The following is an 18,721-nucleotide window of genomic DNA, read 5'->3' on the forward strand; positions in this document are numbered from 1 at the left end:
TCTTCGAACAACAAACAGAGCAGCAACAAGCAGTGGCAAACCCGCTCTGAGCTGCACTCAAACAGGCGAAGCCCCAAAAGTGTAAGCCCCAAGATGAGTGCGAGAGTGCAGCGCCAATGAGTGAATGAGTGCCACATGAGGAGAGACATTGCCCAGACATTGTTGTCTGGTCTCGATCCACGTTGACAAAGAAAACATCAGAGTTCCCAGAACAGAAACGAACAGAAACAAACACGCCCTTTTGTGGGCATTTATTTGAATATTGAGTTTTAATCTCAAATGTGGCACATTTTCAAAACATATTTTGGTTGGCGGAGAAGGAGAAGAACAGGCATTAAATTACCTATACGAGTATATAATAAATTGATTGATACGATTATATATTTAAAATCAAGAAAAATATGACTACTTTCAATATAGTTCAATATAGTCCCCCTCCAAGAAGAGTTATCTGCAGTGGTTCTACAAATCTCAAGTCAACTTCCTCTTTCATCACATTCAAAAATTTATTGACAGAGTGGTTGAATGTTGTCCGTCACGTCACCACTGGCCCTGTCAGTGTCCTGGTCCTGGTCCTGCCCAGCCACCTGATGGCTGATGATGAAGATTGATAATGTCCGGGCCCAGAGATGATGAGGTGTTAACGATGGCGACAACGACTGAGGGCAGGCGCGTCAACAGGCGTTTGATAAATCATGCATGCCAAGTACAGTGCAAGCCCTCGCACCACCAAGTAAGAACAAACAGATTAAAGAGAAAACAAGGAGGAGCAGAAACTCAAAAAAAATAATAATAATAAAAAATAAACAGGAATAAGATGGCGATAAGAAGAGATGATGCAGCAGTACCACCCTCTACCTACCTCTTGCTCGCTCTAATCAGCCTTCAAATAGAACCATAGCCGAGGCGCTCAAGTTTTTATCTCTGCCAGTCCCAGTCGCAATCCCAGAGCCCCGGGCCACTCAAACACTCATTTCCACTCGCCAAGAGTCAAGCCAAGAGTCAAAGTTGTCGCTGTTGCTGTTGCTGTTGCTGTCGCTGTCACTGTCGCTGCCACTGTCGCTGTTGTCGCCTTAACCAACGTCAATGTCCGCCTTCAGTTGCATTTTGCCAGCGGTTTCGTGACAAAGCTCCACGCGGTTTGCACCACTCCCGTATCGAACCCCGTGCAAAGCCACATTTTCCGCACAAACATAAGTAGTTTTGTTTGTTTTGTTTGTTTTTTTTGAGTGAGTGATCGATCAAGGAAATTAACTATTAAGCAGAACCCATACTAAAGAAGATGGGCCAAGAGGATCAGGAGTTGTTGATACGCGGAGGTAGCAAGAATACCTCTGCCGAACACTTGAACAACGTGAGTATAATCGAGTCGATTGCCACATCCATTGGTGGGGTTTTGTCTTGGGCTCGGGCTCGGGCTCGGGCTCGAAGCAGCGTGAGAATAGCAGAAAAAATCCACTAAACCGCAACTGCAATTGCGTAAACTAGAAATACTAACGAAAACCAGATCAAACGGAGACCCAGACATCAAACGGAGCAACCAGAAATTAGCTAGTATTTTAATGAATTTTATTTGGCCCAGGAAAATCATCTCCAATTCTGAATGGGTCATGCTAAGAAACAAAAACCAAACTGAAGCTCAAAGAAGGTCGCATCCAAGTTGATCAGATAAACAAGATTATTATATTATAACACTATCAAAGGATCCATTAAAACATACTTAGAGCTTGATTCAAGTCATAGAATAGATCGAATGTAAAATATCGATGGGTTGACTTGCAAGGTCCATTCAATCCGATTAAATTAATATGCACCTGTTCTCGAACAAAGACTAGTACAAATATGAGTTAGAGCATCCACAGTTCAGGTGTGGTTTTTGCATCCAAAAATCTAAAAATTTCGAGTGTCTGACAACAAGCGTGTCATTTTTCTCATGAATTGAATTGAAGAATGTTCTTAGCCCAGTTTCAGTGGGGCAGAACCAAAAGAGTAGGGCCCGGATTGGACATACATACATTCTACATAAGTCTCAGATAGTGGAGCAACATTGTTGAGTATCTATGGCCCCGAGGGCTATAAAATACTTTATCTGCAGCGAGATCTTTTGAGTTCTGAGTTATTTACTTGCCTCCCCCTCTGCGATGCTTGTGTGATATTCTATAATCTTGTCTTGTCTTATCTAGGTCATTATTTGACCAGGCCCATGCTTCGGGCTCAGCATCTGATACGAGTATCTGTATCTTAGCACCTGTGTTTATCTGCGTATCTGCTTGCTCAAAAAAAACCACCTTGCCACCTCGGCTTGTGTTGGAAGTTCTTTATCGCTGCCTCGGTCTTTGAGGCCAAGTGTAACTGGAAATGGTCCGAAGGTTTAAGAAAGTTCTTCGAGAGATAATAGGAAAGGTGGATAAGGGCCAATTTGTGGGAAGAGGCATCTGTTTTTTGTTCTGCGTAATGAATCCGTGAAAATTTCTTAAATATTTTTCGAATTTTCTCAAACATATACTCCTCAAAGCTAGCTCTGGTTTTTTGTATCTCCAATGTTTCACATTGCGAGCCGTGCTTCGTTCCGTGCCTGCCTTGTATTCATCCAAGTGAATGACTTTTGAGTGCACTCATTAGCCACTCGACGCCCCACACTCGAGGACAAAGGGAGGAGAAAAGACAAAACAAATTGAGTCGCTTCTTCATTTAGTCATTTCAATTTGTCAAGTTCATCAAAAAACATTTCTGCTCTGCCATCTGGCATCGGGGGGTGGGTGGCGGGGGGAGGGGGGTAGCCGGCATTCACACTCCCATATACCACCCTCTCACGAATTTCTTTCATAAGTAATTCAAAAATAGCACGCAAAGTAAAAAGTAAGCAAAAAAATATTAAATAAATATGAAATGTAGCATCTTTTTCCTGCTGCCATCCTACCGAAGAAAGAAAATAATATACCAAGATATAATATAAGACCTGCTCAAGAGGTGGCTAAGAAGTGCGAGGGGCTGCAAAGAAAAGAATAACTTTTTAATAACATTTTTCGGCCTCATTTGTTGGGAAAACAATTTTGCCAGGTCTGAGTCACCAACCAACCCCCCACGTTTCGGCCTGCTCTCAGGGAGTTCTTGTAACGGATATTAAATTTTTTCCGCGCTCACCGTTCCCGACGTCACCCGATGATTTCTCAGCAAAAGTCAGACAACACACTGGACAGTGGGACCGACCGACAGAAGAAGGTTGAATGACAGGTTCTTTGGTAAGGTGGACGACATTAAGTATTTGTACGAGTATACCCTTGCTGAGGGTTGATCAGATCATCAGGATCATTAGGTGGAAAGTCGAGTTTTTATTTTTTGACATTATTTTGCTTCTTTTCGATTAGTTTACGTGACTGCTCGAAGGATAATAATGAGAACCGTAGTTAAATCTTTTCATTTGTTATGCCAAGCCAAATAAAAATCTAAAGAATATCACAGGTCCTTATTCTTTATTATCCTTATAATGAGAGAGTGAGAGGTTACGGCAAGTGTATATGAACTTCGTGTCCCCGAATTTGCATTTATTTTTTTTTAAATTTTCTTTCTCATTGAATGTCAGCTTTTTATTTGCCTCTCAGCCCTCTCCTTCCCTCTCTTTCTCTCTCTCAGTAGTAAGTATTTTTTAACGTAGTTTGCATTTTTTATTATTTTTTTTATGCTTAATTTTTTATGATTATTTATATAAATTATTATGGGTAGGGAGTGGGGGATAAAATGTTTTCCATATTGTGGCCATCATTTTCTTTTTGGTATTATTTTTTTCCTGGACGCCAATTAGTGGATCCCTGTTATTTATGCTCTGGCCGCAGGCCCTGGTGGAAACCCCACAAGCAGCGGGAAATGGAAAACAGCAAAAATTGTTTATGAAAATGAAAGATGACAGCGGGCGGGGCAATGGGAGGCAAAACTCAAAGGGGCGGGACTGTGCAATAGTAGTGGACGGGATACGAAGTGTAGAAGTCCGACGTTACCGCAAGCGACGTCAGCGGCGTGGGTGAAACGTCTTCGGTTACCGCTTCGAGCGGGAAGCCCCACCTCGACCCATGCGAGGAGTAGATGGAGCTCCGGACAGACATCTGACTGCTGAGTGGGTTTCGAAAATCCCCTCTGCCACACCTATCGACTGTACTCGATTTTCTCTCACAATTAAGCCCGAGTAGACTCGCAACCAATTTCACTCATCTATGGAGTTCATTGAATATTCATTATGCATAGAACTACATATTTTGAAGCTTTCTTTTCGATCTTCGATTATCGAATATACATATGTATATGGATGTGTAGAATGGTGTATGATAGAAGATATGTATGATAGAGAACCTCTCATGGTTCTGCTGCTGCACGTACAGTGTACAGCAATGATCTGCACCAATACACCCACACTATTCACCCTTTTGCCTGCTGCCTACGCCCACTAACGCACTGTAAATGTATACATGTATGTGTGCCGAGTCGGAAATCCTTCCCTCAAATGTAATAAACTCAATCGAGTATGCCCGCCTAGTAAATATTCATGATATAGTTTCTCCGAGCAGCCACTCGCATACTTATGAATATACATCGTATGTACGTATACAAGCTATATGTAGGCAACAAAAAAGCTTCACGATTATGGTCGCTGCTCAACTCATCCATTATGATCCAGTTTCCCCGCACTCGGAGGCCGGTCAAGTGCCAGGCTTGGCCAAATTGCCCTTTCCCGATGTCCTTAAAGTTTTATATTTAATAAAAACAAAGCTGACGGGCTCAAAGTCCCCGAACGAAACCCGAAGATGCCAGCGATTTACACTCACAATTGTCTTATGAAGTGGCAACATGGCGCGGCGGGGCGAGCACTCCACTCCCCCCCCCCCCCCCCCCCCCCCCCCCCCATTTGTAGCACACCACCACCACTGGCACCACCCCCCCTCAAGGACGTTAGCCGGCTGCGGCTTATGGCTGCCCTAATTTGCACATTTTAAATAGACGCCGCCTCCCAGGGTCCAAGGCCCGGGACTTGGGCATTTTTATTAAACAGATGGGCCGCCGTCCTTTTGGGGGCTTGGGACTGTGCCGGGACCGGAATCGGGATCGGGATCGGGGTCGGGGTAGGGATTAGCCCGGCTAGCCAAGATTTATGCACAGACGCCTTCATTTTTATGGACGGACGCGTGAAATTGAAAAGTTTTGTGTTGCCAACCTTTTTCAACTACACTCGAAGAAAGTGGCCGAAATATAGAGACCGATTTTGTATATAGCAGATACACGTTTCATTCGGATAAAAACGATTTCACATAGAGGTATTCAACTGATTTACCAATGTTTCTATTGGCTATTGCATGGAGATGCAATTGTGCATCTGTCTACCAGTTTCTTCGAGTGTAGGGGCCTTTCAAGCTTCTGCTTATCGTGCTCCTCCGCCTCTCACTTATTTAAGCAGCTCCTCCGTTTAACCATTCCCTGGAACCTTTTATTAATTTATTCACTCATCCCTCCTCGTGCTTTCTGCGAAGCAGGGGGACGGCGGCGGAGGTTCCTCGCAGAGCTGCATTAGCCAGGGATTTGGCCAGACCAAGAACTACGGCACCCTAAGGCCACCAACGCCGCCGGATGGTTCGGTCAGCGGGCAACAGCCGGAGAATCTCACCTATGCCTGGCACAATCTGGACATCTTCGGGGCCGTCAATCAGCCCGGCTCCGGCTGGCGACAGTTGGTCAATCGGACGCGAGGACTCTTCTGCAACGAGCGACACATCCCAGCGCCACGGAAGCATCTGCTGAAGAATGGTGAGTAGCTGGTGGTGGTGGTGGATTTAGCAGGGATCTTTTGGCTAATTTGGAGCTTGGCCAATCCTCAGTCTGCGGCGTGGCCTATCCGGGAGAACTGCTGGCCGTAATGGGCAGCTCTGGGGCCGGCAAGACAACGCTCCTGAATGCCCTGGCCTTCCGCTCACCGCAGGGTATCCAAGTGTCGCCGTCGGGTATGCGGATGCTGAATGGCCAACCCGTGGATGCCAAGGAGATGCAGGCCCGTTGCGCCTATGTCCAGCAGGACGATCTCTTCATTGGCTCGCTGACGGCCCGCGAGCATCTCATCTTCCAGGCCATGGTGCGGATGCCGCGGCAGCTCAGCTACCGACAGCGGGTGGCCCGCGTGGACCAGGTCATTCAGGAGCTATCGCTCAGCAAATGCCAGAACACGATCATCGGGGTGCCCGGTCGGGTCAAGGGGCTGTCGGGGGGTGAGCGCAAGCGTCTAGCCTTCGCCTCGGAGGCTCTGACCGATCCACCGCTCCTCATCTGCGATGAGCCCACCTCCGGCCTGGACTCCTTCACCGCTCACAGTGTCGTCCAGGTGCTGAAGAAGCTGTCGCAGAAGGGCAAGACCGTTATACTGACCATACATCAGCCCTCGTCGGAGCTCTTCGAGCTTTTCGACAAGATCCTGCTAATGGCCGAGGGTCGGGTGGCCTTCCTCGGGACACCCAGCGAGGCCGTGGACTTCTTCTCCTAGTAAGTACAATCCTATACCCATATATGTAGCTTTACTCGATCGTTCCGATCTAGCAGCAATATTCCCATTTTGAATATATTTATCTCTGTACATTTTATTATTGTCCCGTGATATTGCTCATTTGGTTCTTTGAATGGCAGCTATCTGTAAAGAAACACAAAGGATCGTCTCTTGTTCGTTGTCACCGGTCGAAGGATGATACAGGATGCCCTGGATCTTACAACAAAACAGACTAGAAGATTAGAAGATTTTCTCACCAAAGTTTTCTGTATGTTTATCCCCGAAAATGCCAAACTTTTTGATGCGAAGTGCCATTGTGTCCTAAAAAGGCCAAAAGTGACCAGAGCCAGGGACTTGAAGAGCCGCCCTCGTATATACTCAATATGGTCGGTTCTGTTTGTAAAACAAATCAAACAAATAACAGCTTTTATATTATTCAAATATGCTGGAGCCACAACAGAAAACAGAAATTAACATCAGCATCGGATCTCTGAAAATGAAAAAAGCATACAAAAACATATTTTTGTCGAAACATATTGCGTTGTACTAACACATGCAAAGCTGATATTAGTATGGAAATGATTCAAATGCATTTTGATCAACAAAATATTTTGCAGACGAGTACTCAGATCCGGAAAAAGCAAACTCCGATTAATACTGGAAAAGCAACCGATGATATTTGATGGGCATACCGCTAGACATAAACTGTCAGACGTCAAAAAAGCAGAAATGCCAAACACATTTTATACAGTACAGAAAAAAGAAATGGAGAACTCCATAAAAGGAAGATTTATGGGTGCGGTCTGCTACGACCTGAGCCGCTGCTGGCAAGTAGTGGAGACTCCCCACTACTCGAATGTTGTCTACCGCCTGATGACATACAATCTGTTGGCCCCGGATATGGTAGTGAAGCACAAGTCGCACTATGGGGGCTTCGAAGAGCAGCATCTGAATTGGGGAAATCGTCTGAACAAGCTCACGCAAGAGGTGCAAGTCCTCAATCCGGACATCCTCTGTCTGCAGGAGGTCCAGTGCAGTCATCTGCCGCAGATCATGCGACGCTTCAAGGCGACCACCATGCGGAGCTACAATTACATATTCCAGCAAAAGTTGGAGAGTGAATCCGATGGTATAGCCATCATCTACGATATGATAAAGCTCGAGCTGATCGGCCATCGGGCCTTGGGGCGCCAAGTCCAGGAGCCCAACAAGCGTGAGGACTTCGATCGCTTTGCCCTCATGGGAAAGTTCAACCTGACCGGTACTCCCAAGCAGCTGATCGTGTGCAGTGCCCATCTACTGCAGGGCAGTCCCCTGGGTACGGATGGGCGCCCAGACATTGTGCAACGTCTGCGCAGCGAACTACTCCAATATAGCCGCGACCACGAGAACGGCAACTGCATTCCAATCATCCTCGGAGGAGACTTCAACTTTTCGAGCGGCACCAAACCCTTCCGCACCCTGACGACGCCCACCGTCTATTCAGCCTGTTCCAAGCAGTTGGTGCCCGTCTACACCACTACCACCAAGCAGGTGTCCGCCTACGACTCGAAGCAGGGCTGGATCGATGCCGATCATATTTTCTACTCGAAGGGCTGTCCGCGCTACAATATACGTCCTTGCAGCTACTACCTGCTGCCACGCATCTGCTTGGAGCAACTACCCAACCATTTCCTCGGCTCAGACCACTACTGTCTGTCCGTCAATTTCACTGTGAATTAGGTGACAGCTGAAATGAGCGTGCTCCCATCCCACTACAAACTAGTTCTATGTTCAATAGTTTAATGAAATGTATCTTCAGATGTATCCACAATATATACATATTTCTGTATCTATTAATCTTTCAGTGTTGGGGCCCAGTGTCCGACTAATTACAATCCGGCGGACTTCTACGTTCAGGTCCTGGCCGTTGTACCAGGCCGCGAGGCTGAGTCCAGAGAGAGGATTGCCAAGATATGCGATAACTTTGCCGTCAGCAAAGTGGCCCGGGAAATGGAGCAGCTGCTGGCTACCAAGAATCTCGAGCAGCCCCTGGAGCAGCCCGAAAATGGTTATACGTACAAGGCCACCTGGTTTATGCAGTTCCGGGCAGTGCTCTGGCGTTCCTGGCTATCCGTGCTGAAGGAACCGTTGCTGGTCAAAGTACGACTCATTCAGACAACGGTAAGAAGAGGAGGCGGAGGAGGAGTTGAAGATGAAGATGAGGGGTATCGAACCGCTACTGGTACTTGAACCTTTAAGGTAGTCTTAGCTAATTTACCTGAACGTTGCGTAGTCCGTTTCTCAGTTTTAAATACATATATGTAAATATTGAACTGAATTTTCGGCAACATTCGATTGTTTTTAATGGGAATGTCTGTACATACAAAACTCTACACTATAGGACAACAAATATTATATAGCAACATTTTAATAATCCGCAAGGCTATCATATGAATTCCCCCCACAGATGGTGGCCATCCTGATTGGCCTGATCTTTCTGGGCCAGCAGCTTACGCAGGTGGGCGTAATGAACATCAATGGGGCCATCTTCCTGTTCCTCACCAACATGACCTTCCAGAATGTTTTCGCCACTATCAATGTGAGTTCAAATCCCCCTCTTACGCCTCTTATACATACATATATATTTATTTATTTCATGTATTTTCTCCTTAGGTTTTCACATCGGAGCTGCCGGTATTTATGAGAGAAGCCCGAAGTCGTCTGTACAGATGTGACACGTACTTCTTGGGCAAGACCATAGCAGAGCTGCCGTTGTTCCTCACCGTTCCCTTGGTATTCACTGCAATTGCCTATCCAATGATTGGACTCAGGCCGGGTGTGATGCACTTCTTCAACTGCCTGGCACTGGTGACATTGGTGGCCAATGTGTCAACATCGTTCGGATATCTGATATCCTGTGCCAGCTCCTCCACCTCGATGGCCCTGTCGGTGGGCCCACCCGTCATTATCCCGTTCCTGCTGTTCGGTGGGTTCTTTTTGAATTCCGGGTCGGTGCCCGTCTATCTGAAGTGGCTGTCGTATCTGTCCTGGTTCCGGTACGCCAACGAGGGGCTGCTCATCAACCAGTGGGCGGATGTGGAGGCAGGTGAAATCAGTTGCACCTCCTCGAACACGACGTGCCCCAGCTCCGGCAAGGTCATCCTAGAGACCCTAAACTTCTCGGCTGAGGATTTGCCCCTGGATTACGTGGGACTGGGCATCTTAATTGTTAGCTTTAGGGTATTGGCTTATCTGGCACTGAGACTCAGGGCCAGACGCAAGGAGTAGAGTCTGCCGATGATCAATCATAGTTAATGCGGTTTTTTGTATGAGTACTCGTACGTGTCGTGTGTGTAATTATTATTATTATAATTATTATTGTGTCTATTGTTTGGCTTCCGCCCCAACCACCACCCCACAAAACAACTACATTTACTGTTACTAAGCTTGAAATGCTTGAGAATAAAACATGCTTTTTTACTTCAACACAAATTTTACTTGTAATAGCTCGGACACAAGCTCTTCAACATTCACAAATCAACATTCAAACGGCGCGCTCAATTTAAACACACCACAGACCTTAAAGTTCACCAAACGTGGCAAACTCAACATTATTAGCTTGGAAACATGAAAGCGTGCAAGTGAACAGACGAAACTCACCACCGCACTGGGGCGCTCTCACTATCTTGCTCTCACGTCATTCTACTCTCTCAGACATTGAAGAGGCTCGCTTTGGTTCTGTTCGTGAGTGTTGGTTGGTGGTTCCTCTAACGGATCCCAAACTGAGACCTATAAACGTATATCTAGTGACGAAAATCGGTAATATATAGAAGATAGGTATATATCTTATTTAATACCATTTTTTTTATATACATGTTCAAGGTTTTAGGAAATTTTTGTTTTGTTGGAGCGAACTAGTTCGTAACGGAGCAGCACTATTGGTGTTTACGCTCTCTGTCTGCTGCTGCTCTCATTCATTCTCTCTCTTTCTGACGCCCGCGCTGACTATTGATGACCTTATGTGCGCCGTTCGTTCGTTGCTCACAGAGAGTAATTCCGTTTTACATTGTTGGCCGCCGCTGAGCGGATTTTATTTGGTGTATTTTTTGTTTGCAAAAGTATTTAAAACAAAAGTGCAACGGAAATAGTTAATAACAAAATATTAGTCGTCCGTCGGTGTAGTCGGTGTGCGGTCGGTCGTTTGTTCGCCAGTCCACCACCCTCCTCCACCATCCTCTACAACGCTCGTCACAAGTTTTGCTCAACAATTTATTTTTAAAGAAATAACCCGAACGAACCATCAGTTCGAGAGGGGTGCAGAGCGAGACGCCAGCAAAGCAAAGCAGTGAAGAGTGCGGCGCGTAGCGGCACAATATTTTTTTCTCCTAATTTTCAAGTGCAAATCAAATTACTGTTGTTTTGTTCCCTCTTGAAAGTGATTTTTGTTTTTCCTTTAATACGTTGTGGCACAGTGTATGTAAGTGTCTATGTATATGCATGCATGCGTAAGCAGCAAATAACCAGAAGGTGGAAAGAGAACTACGCTACTAACAGAGCCATTAGTAGACGGCGTCGCACAACTAAATTGATTTTTCACCGGTCACCTAACCTCAAAAGCCCCTGCCGGTAAAAGGGGGGGTTCGGAGGCACAGCTGTTGCATACAACAAAACAACAAAACACAACCGAATAACGTGGATAAAGAAGAAGACGAAAAATAAAAAGACACAACATGGATATCGATTCACTGAAAAATGAATGGGAGGAGCTTAACAAGGAGTACACGGAGCTGGAGGTAAGCCAATTGAGAAGAGCCCAAGGTGTATGTTGTATAGGGTGAGGGGTCATTGCCACTCCTTTGAGCTATTATTGCCTATATTAATAGTCTCTGTTACGCGACAACTGGGCACAAACAATTTTTAAAGCAATTGTCAGAGCGGTCTCTGACAAAACAGCCACCCTTTATTAACATACCTTTGAGGGGAAAGAGAAGTCTTTTGTTTGCCCAGTACGTATTTGCAGACATATCCATATGTATGTATGTATAGCTCTGTATGTTTTTGCTTATGGTTATGCTTGAATATGTGTATGTAGATATGTTGTATTGCCATGATGGCTTTCACCTTGACCAAACAGCTGCTTATAATTCACCACCTTTTCTCGCTCTCTCTCTCTCTCTCTCCCTCTCTCCCTCTCTCCTACTGTTTTTGCGACAGAACTGCAACAGACGCTACATCGAGCTGCTGGAGCAGCTGCACAGCCGCCAACAGATCTGCTTCAATGAAATTAAGCATCAACGGTATCGCATGAACCAAATAACGGCATCATTGAGACAGTGAGTATAAGACAATGCCCTTACCCTTGAACTCGCAGAAAAGTAAGCATTTGGGACCCGACACGATAACATTGAATGTCTCTCTCTTTGACGCAATCAATTTTTGTTTAAAGACTTCTGGCTAAAGTTTTCCCACAACCCAACACCCAACACCCAACTGTGTTTTGGAACAGTCTAGATCGGATTGATTTAGAAACTGGCTGCAATTCGGACAAATTAGATCCACATTTAATCATTATATCATGTAACAGACAGGGTTTCAATTTCCTTCTTGCATGTTCTTTAACAGTTGTGTTACCATGTTGAATTGGAATTTGACTTCAATCAATTAGAGCCCCGGTCTAATCAGTCGCGTAGCGCTGCTGTCGCACACGCATTTCAGGCACTTCAGTCACCGCCGCTTATCAGAAGGAGGGGAGCACACGAGTCTTACGGCAATTAGCCTGTTATCAGCAGGGGGGTGGGCTCTTATCGGTGAGAGAAACGGGGGCTAAACCGGGACAGCCATGTACATTGCTACAGAACGGCTTTTACAGCTGATTTCCCAAGTGATAAAACTTCTGATAAAACCAGCTCCCTAGACTTTGCTCTGGCCTTTCTCAGGTGGTACATATATGTATTTATGTATTGCCCCACCCCTCATAAAAACTAACTGTTTGCTGACAAGGCGCATGTGGAGGAGAGCAGCGAGGTATTTACTCGAACCAAAAACTGGCCAGCAAAGCAGCTGATTGACCGACCAAACCAGCTGCCCTTGACCTCTGTCCAGCCAAGACGAAATCACAGACACACACACACACAGCCACAGACATAGTCATACAAAAGCACAACACGCAAGGCAAGCAAAAGCTGCCATTGGGTGTGTGGCACAGTGTGACCAAGCAGTTTTTCCGTGGAGAGAAATGCCAAAGATACACAATTCCAGTACCAATTAAACCATACAATTATTCGTAAAATTTGAATCTTAAAAAATGTTAGCTTTCCAAATGTGAATGGCAATAGCCGTATGGATTTCCCCGTTTAGAGAAATTTATAAAAGGGAATTGCACAATTGCAGAAATCTTTGTAAACAAAAAAGAAAACAAAAAATAAAAAATAATTAAGAAGAAAATGTATTACTACGAACCAATAATTTTTCCATCTTGAATAACTTCGGAAAAACTACAACTAATAAAGTATTAAAAAGCAGTGGAAAGTATGGATTCAGCCTAATTTTACTATATTCTTTGTTGATTATTTTCCATTTGTGGCTAATTAAAATAGAATTTGATTTGGGTTCTACCTCAAGGAAGGAGTTGGGTTTATTGAACCGTAGCCAGGGTGCAGAATGATTTATTTGCTCATCCGACCTTGAAGCGCATGCAAATTGTTGCCGCTTGAATGCCCTTTGACCCACTGTACATCGCATTGTTATTGCTTGCGTTTTTTTCCGTCGCCCCTTCGACGCGTTTTTATTTGTATTTGTTTGGACTGTCTCGAAAGCGCTCTGGCGCTCTGGCGCTCTGGCGCTTTAAAACGCTCCCGCCTACCGAGACACTTTCCTCTCTGCGGGACTGAGCGCGATGAAGGGTATAAATATACATATGTACATATGTAGGTATATAAATACATACAATCATTGTAGGATAATGATGAAATATCAGATTCTGTAGGGGCTTACAATCGTCCGACGCTTTTGTGGATTTATATAAATGGCTTATCGCGCGCGTCTTGACTCTCGCGCGTTTAATTGCCTTGTTTTGTCGATGTTCCCAGTCGCGTGTTCCACGTCACGTTGCAAACGTTTTGACCTCCTGAACGCATTCCCGGCAGCCACAACTCACACAAAAATTATGCAAAAATCGGGTAGCAGCAGAAGCTAAAAAACAAATCAAATGACTACCATTTTCCCTGCTGCCCAGTTCAGTTCAGTCCACTCCACAGTCCAGTCCGCCCCGAACCGCCTTGCGAGTCGTCGTCCGAATAATGCGCTTGGGTGCCTTGGAAAACCCCTTCCATCCTCCATTCCTAGCAAATGAATTTTAATTGAGTCATGGAGAACGGGCGTCCCGCCAGCGATTCGAGGGAAACGCGTGCGAAGCCCGTCATCCCAGTGTTTGTTTACTTGTTTGTTTGCTTTTGGCTAGCGGCAAGAGCCTCTGAAGATTTTTCCGAGTATAAATGCATCCAAACCTCAACATTAGCCCCCCAACCCCCCAACCACTCAAAGGGTGTTTATTTTCTGTGTCTGTGGAGGGCACGCGCGTTTCGTGTGCAATTTCAATGGATTGAGAAAGTGTACTAATTGATTTGTAGATCTCGAAGGGGTTTCGAATTTTGATTGCGATTATGCAGAAATAGAAAATTAAGAGGAAGATTTTGATAGTTTTCAAGCCACAAGAAATATGAGCTTACATAAGCATATGGGTAGTCTACCATATAAGGAATCGAAAACGATTCTATCAATTATGTTAAAGTGGTTTTCTTTTTATGGAAATTTTCCACAATCAGATTAGACAAGTAAACAATTCCATCAATATGTAGAGAAAAAGAACAACTGAAAGAAAGAAAGAGTTGGCTCATAAGCAAATCGAGCGGAAACTAATATAATCAGGCCATTGAGTCGGCACTTTTGTGGGTTGTGGGCTATGGGGCGGTCATACCATACGCCCGATATCTCTTTAGATTCGATTCCAGTTGTGTTCAGGCGTACACATCTATGTATATACATATATGGGGTCGTTATCTGTGGGTGTTAGAGGGGTATTAGAGGGTGTTTAAAAATAAAACATGAATTATACAAGCGATTGATAAATCGAACTGAACCCGAGAACCCACAGCCGAACCCACGAACCCAAGAACCCGAACCCGAGCACGAAACGGGACATATTCAGTCGAACGACCGCTTCAGTGCCATAAATCTACCTTTGAAGCGCCATATAGATGGTGCTATATGGCACATACATGCATATACATATGTATGTACATACAGCTAGCCTACATGCATGGGTCGCACTGTCAATTGATCAGAAAACATACACAGAGACCTGTAGAACCCACCCCCCACCGCCCACTTTGGTTATCAATTATGTATATCTAAATTGAACTTTGACGCTGGAAATTGCTCTGGTCGGGTAGGTGGACAGACGGTCCGGCCGGACTGGACCGGACCGGACCGACCGACCACTTGCCTCTCTCCCATTTTCGCCCTATCAATGATGTGAACAAATAATTATACTCGAATTATTTACAAGGAAAGCAAATCATGCATTCGAACGAACAAACGAACAGTCGTGTATTGTACACATGTACACTCAATCAATAAAACAATAAACATAAATAAGTACTGGCGACTGCCGGAAAGTACTGCCTCCTCTTCGACGAGACCTACATATTGGCCAAAGTCCAGAGCCAATGGTTGTGCGATGGTTTTATGTTAATTTATGGGGAGCTACCTACCGACTACCAATATGTATTGTATTGCCAAAACTGTTCTCTTCGATTTATTATCTAAAATGGTACTAAATGAAGGGAATGTAAGACCCGAAACTGATCAAAATGTGTCCACCCCTTGAACGTTCCTCAAGGACAAAGACAGCTTTACGTATCGTTCCTTTTTTAGCTACGTTAATGATCACTTTATGATGGGAATTATGCAAGAATTGTTGGATGATTATCTTCGCAAAGATAAGATATCATTGTAGCCCAATCAATGTGTGCAGAATTCTCTTGAAGCTCGCTTGGATTATCTATAAAATGTTCACTGTATACTAGTATACTAGCAAATACCATAAAATACAAAGTTATTGCACCAGCATACCAACAAATTCCATTCGCAATTTTCCTTCGATGACTCGCGCGGTGTACTGGTACCAAGCCATTCCCAAGCCACGTTTTTGCTTTCTTGGTACCGACTACTACGCGAAGGACTGTGTTTTTTTGTTGTTGTTGGAGTTTTTTGACCGGAAAGTAAGTCTTTTGTGCCCCCCGCCAGAGACTGTGTACTTTGTTATTGGATTCTGGGGACCGAATTGGGAAGGGGAATTGAAACCCCGAAACATACGAAAAACCCCGCCATAGAACAGATTTTGGGTGCCTCATGCAACATCTTGGCCATTGTATAATAGTGGCTGTCTGCGATCGAGAATTCCGAATGAATGATTCCTTCTCAGGATCTCAATAAATGTTTTTTTATAATCCCCTTTTCTCTTAATTGCAGATTTAAGGGTCCGGTGGATGTCGAAGTTAAAGAGAAGGTTGATGAGTTGCAGAAGATGACCTTGAAGCGGAAAGCGCAATTGCACGAAATCGAACAATCTTTGCCAGCGAAATCGGGTCGCTATTTGCAGGTGAGTGCCCAAGTGCCAAACACCCCACACCCCACACCCCGCCCCTACACCGCAAGCGCGTGCCCATTCACAATCATGGTCCCAAAGGAAAACTTTCCATCTGAAAAAACTAACAAACAAAAGTAACAGCAACAAAAAGGAAACGTTAAAAGAAAAGTTGCTTCCTGCGCGACAATTTGCGCGCGACTTGTTATGAACTTGACTCGGACACGACTTTGGAGGCGACTCGACTCGACTGGAGAGTGGAGTTGGGTCCAAGTTGAAGTTGACCACCAGCCAGGAGTTGAGCCACAGACTTATCCACTTTACTTATTCGCAGATAATCTTGGGCGATGTGAATGTCTCGATTCTCAACAGAAACGACAAAGTTCGCTACAAGGACGACTATGAAAAGTTTAAATTAATACTCAACGTAATTGGACTGATAATGGCGTTCTTCAATTTGATATTCAACTACAGGTAAGTGGAATAAACTGAAGAGAAAACCAGTGCCCAGTGCCCAGTGCCCAGTGCCCAGTGCCCAGTGCCCACCAGTGCTGTCATCCATTTGCTCATCCATCTGCCGTGTATTTGCAGAGCCTTAGAGCTTGCCTTCATTTTCCTGTTGGTATGGTACTATTGCACCCTGACCATTCGCGAGTCGATACTGAAGGTGAATGGATCACGGATCAAGGGCTGGTGGCGCGCCCATCACTTCATCTCGACGGTGGCCGCCGGGGTCCTGCTGGTGTGGCCCCAGGGCGAGCATTGGCAGATCTTCCGCATGCAGTTCATGTACTTCAATGTTTATATCAGTGAGTGCATATCCGAAGATTTGATTAGATATTCATCAGCACTATCACAATTCTGTATCTTCACCTCACCCTCTTCTTCCATCCGTGCAGGCATCGTGCAGTATCTACAATTTGGATACCAGAAGGGTCTGCTCTATCGCCTAAAGGCCTTGGGCGAGCGCCATAACATGGATATCACCATCGAGGGCTTCCACTCATGGATGTGGCGTGGTCTGAGCTTCCTGCTGCCGTTCCTCTTCATCGGCTATTGGTTCCAGGCGTACAATGCATGGACCCTCTACAAGTTGGCATTTAGTCCCCCGGATGCACCCTGGCATGTGTCGGTCATGTCCGGTCTGTTTCTGCTTTTATTCATTGGCAACATGGCCACCACACTGTGGGTGGTGCCCGAAAAGATACGCGCGAGGTCCAAGGAACGCTACCGTCTCCTGAGCATGGGCAAGTCAATGAAGCTGCGCAGAGAAGTCAAGGTGAATAGAGCCATACTAATACTAAGCCATATTTAAGACAAGACATACATACAGTTGTGTTTCGGAAAGGCTTACCTTATTCGAGAACAGCATTAACAGCATAGTAGCTCCCTTAATACCTCCTCCTCTTTGGACTCTCCCGTTACAGAATAGCGCCAGTGACATGGACCTGTCGAGCAGTGCCAACGGCAGCACACCCAAGACGGCAACCGGGTCGCTGACAGAGCAGCAGCCACCCGCCGATAAGAAGGAAATCTAATCAACTTAATCGTTATGTTCTATAAAGCCTGGCATTTCAATATACAATTTATATTACCTATGATTATGATCTACGTTTTTTTTTCGTATTTATTAATTGTAAATCCCCTTTCAAACTATCGGTTTAAGATCTTGTTTTTCTCCACCAACTACTCTCTCCTTTTGATTTAATTAATAGTTATGTAAAATTGTAAATTTTGAAGAAAACTGCGAGTACATAAGCAAACCATTTACATACATACATATAAATACATACATACGAGTACATATAGAGAAAATGATAGATGATGTTTTTTCGCCTATTTGTAAGTTGATAGAATTTGATAAAAGAAAACCAAACGAAACGGAAACTAAGAAGAATTATTAAAATGGAATTCAAATGAACGAATAATGACTCTTTTTATTTGGCTGGATAATCATGTAGATTTTTTTTTTTTTTACAAATTAAAAGCTCTAAGAGACAAATAATAAATACAAGTAAAACCCAAATATATCATAGAGTTTTGTGGGTAGGGGTGGTGGGGGAAAGTGAATAGATTTTGTTTGTGAATACCATCGCATGGCAGCCCCTTATTGTAAATACAAATTAACGTAAGTATAATGTAATCATTCGATTGACGCTTGAACGATTTTGATGTAATGTGTAATTTGGAAATTTAAAAACCCCAAGGACAATGTTTCCTTTGAAGTATAATTTCTCTGTCTATAGAGAGTGAGCGAAGGAGAAGTGGAAAAAACAATGCTTAGGTGCCGGTCCACCTTGTTTTACTGGCGGCCGTTAATGCGGTTCCTGGTCAGCAGCCTCTCATCCCACCATCACCATCGCCATCACCATCACCATACTCTCTTTCCGACGACAGTGAGTGTCTGTGCAACAAAGGTTCCATCCTGCAATGCGGCAAAAAGCGGCGCGGTTTTTGCTGCTCCATTGCCATCGCCCGCGTCAACCGCAAAAGCCACAGGGCCCTACCATCCTTGCTCTCGCTCTCTCTCTGTGTGTGTGTGTGTGTGTGTGTGTATGCTCCGGCTACAGCCCAGG

At 44.8% G+C, this 18,721-nt stretch overlaps 2 protein-coding genes across 4 annotated transcripts; both read left to right on the forward strand.

Moving 5' to 3' along the window:
- The first annotated feature begins 1,058 nt into the window (after positions 1-1,058).
- On the forward strand, positions 1,059-9,985 carry LOC6598419 (protein white). 2 transcript variants are annotated; one of them, XM_002023627.2, is made up of 6 exons: positions 1,059-1,354; positions 5,517-5,790; positions 5,862-6,516; positions 8,365-8,680; positions 8,967-9,098; positions 9,173-9,985. In XM_002023627.2, the coding sequence occupies exons 1-6, from the start codon at positions 1,283-1,285 to the stop codon at positions 9,785-9,787; spliced, it is 2,064 nt and encodes a 687-aa protein (XP_002023663.2). In that variant the 5' UTR covers positions 1,059-1,282; the 3' UTR covers positions 9,788-9,985. The 2 variants fall into 2 exon arrangements, with proteins under 2 accessions (XP_002023663.2, XP_026846328.1); XM_026990527.1 differs by having other exon boundaries at positions 5,520-5,790.
- A 678-nt stretch (positions 9,986-10,663) lies between these two features.
- On the forward strand, positions 10,664-17,752 carry LOC6598418 (transmembrane protein 120 homolog). 2 transcript variants are annotated; one of them, XM_026990412.1, is made up of 7 exons: positions 10,664-11,292; positions 11,714-11,832; positions 16,031-16,160; positions 16,480-16,619; positions 16,737-16,954; positions 17,045-17,424; positions 17,573-17,752. In XM_026990412.1, exons 1-7 carry the CDS (start codon positions 11,230-11,232, stop codon positions 17,681-17,683), a joined length of 1,161 nt encoding a protein of 386 aa, XP_026846213.1. In that variant the 5' UTR covers positions 10,664-11,229; the 3' UTR covers positions 17,684-17,752. The 2 variants fall into 2 exon arrangements, with proteins under 2 accessions (XP_026846213.1, XP_026846214.1); XM_026990413.1 differs by lacking the exon at positions 11,714-11,832 and having other exon boundaries at positions 10,665-11,292.
- Positions 17,753-18,721: the final 969 nt, after the last annotated feature.

The sequence above is a fragment of the Drosophila persimilis genome, unplaced genomic scaffold (genome assembly GCF_003286085.1).
Source record: "Drosophila persimilis strain 14011-0111.01,24,50 unplaced genomic scaffold, DperRS2 tig00000579-arrow-pilon, whole genome shotgun sequence".
NCBI classification, from domain to species: domain Eukaryota; kingdom Metazoa; phylum Arthropoda; class Insecta; order Diptera; family Drosophilidae; genus Drosophila; species Drosophila persimilis.

Excerpts from the sequence above, each read along its gene's own strand:
- LOC6598419 (XM_002023627.2), top strand. The coding sequence starts at position 1,283 with ATGGGCCAAGAGGATCAGGAGTTGTTGATACGCGGAGGTAGCAAGAAT. Across the intron at positions 5,791-5,861 it reads GAAGCATCTGCTGAAGAATG|TCTGCGGCGTGGCCTATCCG; the intron begins GTGAGTAGCTGG and ends GCCAATCCTCAG. Across the intron at positions 6,517-8,364 it reads GCCGTGGACTTCTTCTCCTA|TGTTGGGGCCCAGTGTCCGA; the intron begins GTAAGTACAATC and ends TTAATCTTTCAG.
- LOC6598418 (XM_026990412.1), top strand. The coding sequence starts at position 11,230 with ATGGATATCGATTCACTGAAAAATGAATGGGAGGAGCTTAACAAGGAG. Across the intron at positions 11,293-11,713 it reads AGGAGTACACGGAGCTGGAG|AACTGCAACAGACGCTACAT; the intron begins GTAAGCCAATTG and ends TTTTTGCGACAG. Across the intron at positions 16,161-16,479 it reads AATCGGGTCGCTATTTGCAG|ATAATCTTGGGCGATGTGAA; the intron begins GTGAGTGCCCAA and ends ACTTATTCGCAG.